The 5,621-nt window shown below is 54.3% G+C and overlaps 2 protein-coding genes across 2 annotated transcripts; both read right to left on the bottom strand.

Annotated features, from left to right (window-relative positions):
• On the bottom strand, window positions 1–3,328 carry LTHEOB_11025 (uncharacterized protein; the record flags this gene model as incomplete). The annotated part of the gene is made up of 6 exons (XM_035507736.1): window positions 134–822; window positions 899–1,274; window positions 1,408–1,421; window positions 1,520–2,022; window positions 2,080–2,365; window positions 2,417–3,328. Coding segments are annotated over 6 exons (2,780 nt in total), but the record flags the coding sequence as incomplete, so codon positions are not given.
• A 1,029-nt stretch (window positions 3,329–4,357) lies between these two features.
• Window positions 4,358–5,302, bottom strand: LTHEOB_11026 (uncharacterized protein; the record flags this gene model as incomplete). The annotated part of the gene is made up of 1 exon (XM_035507737.1): window positions 4,358–5,302. One exon carries the CDS (start codon window positions 5,300–5,302, stop codon window positions 4,358–4,360), a length of 945 nt encoding a protein of 314 aa, XP_035366779.1.
• Between the last annotated feature and the right edge of the window lie 319 nt (window positions 5,303–5,621).

A 5,621-nucleotide genomic window follows, 5' to 3' on the forward strand; every position in this document is an offset into this window, starting at 1 on the left:
TATACGTCCACATCAAAACGCCTCCCCAGCCCCCCCCCCCCCCCCCTCCTTCCCCCCCCCCCCCCCCCCCCCCCCCCCCCCCCCCACCCCGCGCTTGCTCGACCAAGACCTTCCGCGCGCCTACCTTCCTCACCTCCTCAAAACATCCAATTTCTTCGTCATAACAAGCCTCCTCGCCACCATCACAATCGCCTCCCGCTTCTCCCTCTCAATATGCCCCGTCCCCAGCTTCGCCGGCGGCCCGAACACGTCCCAGACCTCAAGATACTTGTGCTGGCTCGCCGCCGTCGTGCCGATAGCATGAAACGCAGCCTCCATCCCGTGCCGTGTCTTCAGGTTGCGTAGATCTTCAGCCGTGACCTGCTGCTGCCGGCCCTGCGCGTTGGCCACGACGGCATACTGCACAGCGAACTGCACGCAGTACAGCGCCAGCGCCGCCAGGCCTGCTGCCAGCGCCGTCGCCACGCTCGACCCGGTCAGCCTGCCGCCGCTGTTGTCGAGATCGCTGCCGGGACGGCTCCGCAGCACGTTGGCCCCGGGAAACAAGAAGTCCACGGGCACTGCGCCTAGCCATTCGTACGCTTCACCCGAGGCTTCTGCCGCGCCGATGTGGATGCATGGCCCGCCCGCCGCAGCGGGGTAGGTGCGGGTCGTGTCAGCGCCTTGGTCAGGCGCGGCGCAGAAGAGGAGGATGTTGGCTTTGGCGGCGTCGGTGAGGGCGGTGCTGAGGTGCGCGATGTGGTCTTTGTTTTGGGGCGTGGCTTCGAGGGTCCAGGACATGGAGATGATGTCGACGCCGAGGTCGATGGCGGCGCGGACGGCCTGTGGTGGGGATTGGTTGGTCAATGTGTTTGGGGAGGGGCTGGGGTGGAAAGGGAAGGGGTGGGAGTGGACGGACTTGCGCCGCGCTTTCGGCTGTGATCTGGCGTTTGCCTTGGGCGCCGATGTATTCGTCGAGCCTGAGCATGAAGAGCTCTGCGTTGGGGCAGACCCTGCAGATTTGGTTTGCCATGACTGTGCCGTGGCCGCCGCTGGTGACGAAGTACGAGGCGTGGTTGTTTCTGGAGTTGTGGCGGCAGAAGCTGCGGCCGCCGATGATTTTGCTGTTGAGGCCAGGCTCGCTGATATCGTATCCGTCGTCGATCAATGCTACAGTGACTGGTGGAACTTGGTTCAACCCGGAGTCGTCAAGCTTAACGCTTTGAATGAAATCGGCGAATTCTTCCATGCATGTGATCCATTTGTGCTGGTCTTGAGGTTGCGCGAGTGTGGTCCTGTGTTTACCGTCGGATCCATGGACTTTCGGAGACAGCCTTTCGTGTGAATAGTCAACCTGTATATCCGGGGGTAGAATTTGTTGATCAGAGTCTTTGGTCTCGCGGGCTATCTCGGAGCGCAATTTCTCACGGTTTCTTCTCAGCCTGTTAGAAAAGCTGTTCAGGTTCCTCTTAACCCTTGCACGTGTTTCAAGCCCCTATACTATTAGTAACTTCGTAACAGGTCTGAGCCTGAAGCTTACCTGAGTCTCAAAGACCGTGACCTTTCTCAGATTCCTCAATTTATTCAACCCCTCTGGCTCGCTCCAGCTTCGGAGCACAGCTTCATTCCCGGTCCAGTACAGGTATACCTCTTCTACGTTCTTGGCAGCCTTGAAGATCGTCTCGGAGCTGAGATCCGATCTCTGCCAGTCCCACAGTTTCATTACCTCGATACTCTTGAGAGCCTCTTCTATAGTCTCCTCACTATGCGAAGGCTCCTTAAGATCGTTGACTGAGAGGTTGAGGATGCGTTTCACGCCCTTCTTACGCAGCCATTCGAAAACCACAGCATAGTCGGTCCGGCCGTGTCCATCCGGAACAGCTATCTTAGGGGCAAACTTTGACGGAGCCGGTCTTTCAATTTCGAGTTGCGGGAGTTCGACGTAGCGGAGTGTATCCTCAAACTTGAAGTGTCTTGAGTCTTCCAATATCTGCTTGCTCAAGGTGGCCGGCCCGTCAACCAGCGAGAAGAATAGTTCTTTTTCTGTAGTGTCCGGTCAACCATCTCAAAGCACCTATAGTATAGCTCCTGGGAACTTACGCTGTATGGCCCCATACAGGAACGACACGGTGGCCTCGTGGTCTCTCTTGGAATTTATCATGAAGCGTAACTTCAAAAGGTCTCGAATCTCGTTCGCCGACTCTTCTGTGACGCTTTCTTCCTCTGCCTTCTTCTTCCCATCAGCCTTCTTCTTTCCTTTCTTGCGTGCTTCAACATCTGTGACCGTAGGGCTCTGTGCGGCACTCAGGTGAGCCATACCAGAACTCTTCCCTAATGACTTCAGAACCTGTCCGTCACCATGGACGGAGAACACGTCAGGAGCAATCTGGATCGTTGGCGCTCGGCGAATTCCCTGTAAAGGCATTTCTCCACCAACATTCATCTCCGGCCTTATCATCGCGACCGCATTCTCACGCGGCGCCGGGACCGGGGCTGGCGCTTGTGGAGTCAAGCCTTTGCTGATGTTCGGTTGGCGGTGATTTTGGCGACTTCTATTTTTTTCTTGATCGGCTGCAGCGTTTTTGGCCTTCTGCTTCTCCACGTACTCACGGCGTGTCTGCTCGTGGTAGCGGTACACGGAAAGCTCGCGGGGATCGCCACTGATATTTGCATCAAGCGCCTCGTCACAAGTGTCGAGGAGTTTGCGCGCGACGCGCAGCTGCGAAGGTACGCACCGGTCGTATTCAACTGCGATGTGTAAGGGAGTTCGGCCGGCGAGGTTCTTGCGACGCAGGCACTGTCCGTCGTGCACGCGCGCGATGATATCGAGGGTGATCTTGTACGAGTTGCTAGCACTGACTTGTAGAGCCTCGTGTAAGCAGTTATTGCCTTGGGAGTCGGTGATGAACAGGATTTCGTCGACATCGTGGTTCGCGTTCATCGCATCGCACATGATCTCGACAAGGGTTGTGCGTTTCTTCTTGATGGCAAGCTGCAGAGGTGTCTTGTCATTGGCATCTTTCGCCTTCATCAGGTTTGGGTGGTGCTCGATGAGGTACCCCAGAAGCGGTTTCAGTTTCTTGGTGGCGTCGCGAGTCTTCTTCCGGTCGGCGGCGATCAGGTGGAGGATTGTGTCACCCTCCTCGGTTGTATCCTTGAGCTCTTCTTTGTGGTGTTTGAGGACTTCGTCGAGCCTTGGCGGCTCGGAAGACGTGAGATCTTTGATGAGCCTTTCGAATAGAGCGCTGGTTGTGTCGTTTTCCTCGCCGCTACTGGTTGAATCCGAGTTGTCTTCTATGTTGTCTCCGGTCTTGATATCAGGATCATCGTGCATGTTCACATGTGCCATTTTGGCTGTGGAAAGCTCCCTGGCGGGTTTGAAAATATAAGGTACGTTCTACTCCACAGGAAGAAAGACGTGGGGGTTGTGGTGGGACCAGCCTCGCCGGGCCTCTTGTTGCCAGATAGCTGGACGTTGCTGACAACCTATATGTCGAAATAGGAATTGTCCACGGAAGAGCAACGGGGCTAGTTGACAAGGCCAATCCCAGCGTATTCTCTCTCTCGGCTGGCGCTGCCGTAAATGCCCCAGTTTGGATAGATGCAAAACTCTTCGACAAGCCAAAGAGTGATGCTAAAACAAGCGAAGGTGCATAAAAGGCCCCCAACCAATGCGAGAATGGCAGAGGGGTTTCCCAAAAGGAACATTGAGATGGCCGTAGGGGTGTTTCGCTTATGCAGCAGTTTGGACTAGGTGTCCAAAGAATTTTGGCAGCATTGGATTGCTCATCTCCAATCCGTTGGGAGTAGCTGGGCTAGATACGTAGGATAGTATTGGTAGGCCAACCTCTGAAACGGTCAAGAGAGAACAAACAAATAATGTTGCACGATGGCCCCTCTGAACCTCAAACATGGCTGCCGATGGTAACCGCACGGAAAGGCCAGCACGAACTTGTGTTCCTCGTGCAACAGATCATAGTATGTAGCCTATCATATAACATTGTGGTGATTGCTTGCGATTAGGCAACATCGGATGCAATCACTTTGTGAACGCTTGGTGCCACGAGCACTTACTGCTACGAGGATCTCTCGCAGCGAATCATGGGTTGAATTATTCTTAGGCAGAGTCCTGTCTCTTAAGCATAAGCGCTAACAGTAGGTAAACTTCCACCGCGACTGTTTGCTCGCGGGAATTTAGTCTCTGTGTACCGGAGAGCTACCACCTGCTCTTTCGAGCAGGTAGGGTATTTTCACCCTTGTTCTAAGCCCCTCCCACAGTTCACGTTAGAGATCGGCTGCAAAGGGACAGCATAACACGCGAAGAATCTTCCCTTTATGTGGCTCTTCAATTTATTCTGCTGGAGTCCAAATTCGACCGTCAAATATGCTTGACATCCCCGTCATAGTATTTTACAAGAGTGATGCCCGAGATTCTCTCCAAGTCAACTGTTTCCAAATTGAGAATATCGTATGCTTCAAGCCTGTTTGTGGGGTCCATGTCAGGATCAAATAAAACCGGGTCGTCCTTGGGCTTTCCTCCAATCATCCTTTCAAGTTTGCTTCTGAAGTCAACTTTAACATCCAGCTTCACAGTGCACTGAAACTTTACATCATTCCTTCTCTTCAGCAGAATCGCCGTGCGCAAAGCCGTTGGAACCCCAGTCTGTTGTGCCTCATTCTCAAGCAGCGTCCACGACACGCTGTTCGGCTCGCCGTAATTCCGCCCCCTAAGGTCAATCGTCCCAATGATCCTCGTTGCGTTCGTCATCTCCGAGATGACCGTCCTCTCCCAGCCCAGCTCCGTGCCAGCTTGAAACCCTGCAAGCGGCGGCGCTCCGAGCTTGAAGTCCGCCCACCGCTTCTTCTCCTCCAGCGCCGTCGTCGGCACTATCGCCATGCTCTCGAAGGGCGCGATCCTATACACCTCCGGATCGCCTTGACCGGGCTGCTCGCTGAAGAACTGCAGCGAGATGTTGGCGCTCGCAATGCGCCGCGCGCGCTTGCGGCTGTCGAAATTGAACATGAGCACGATCAGTGTGGCACGGTCTTCGTAGTTATCCGGAGAGAGTAGTCCGTGGATGACGTCCAGGCAAGTGCAACGGATATCGATGGTACCCTTGCGCTCGGTCACGTTCCTCCTTTGGTAGGGTGCAGCCGGGTCGTTTTGCGTACGGAATGAGCTGCCGTCGTCCCCTTTTGGGTTGAGTCCGATATCGAAAATTGAGTTTTCGTCGTAGGATTCATCTTTGGCGTCGTTCAAGTTTACGAATACGTCTTCTTGCTCGACCATGAAATGTTCGACGGAAGTAGCGATGTGTGTCATTGCTGGTCAGTCTGAGCGGTGAGTGATTGAGCAGATATAGGAGCCACTGCGAGGCTGAGAAGTCAAAGCTTCTGTAGCGGGAGGGGTATTAACCCTGAATCGTCACTATTGCCACCGCTCTACTTTTTTGCGGGCGTTCTTCGTGAAACGTACATATTCAGCTGGAAACATTTCCCTCCACAAGATTTCCGTGTCACTCCTGTACAAGCCCTATCTTACATACCAATCCAGATCTGGGGTCAAGCCCGTCATTCCCGCATCATGTACATCGGCACATACCACAACCGGGAAGCTGGTGGCCTTAAAAGCAGAAAATGGT

Source organism: Lasiodiplodia theobromae, assembly GCF_012971845.1.
Source record: "Lasiodiplodia theobromae strain AM2As chromosome Unknown scaffold_44, whole genome shotgun sequence".
Taxonomy (NCBI): Eukaryota; Fungi; Ascomycota; class Dothideomycetes; order Botryosphaeriales; family Botryosphaeriaceae; genus Lasiodiplodia; species Lasiodiplodia theobromae.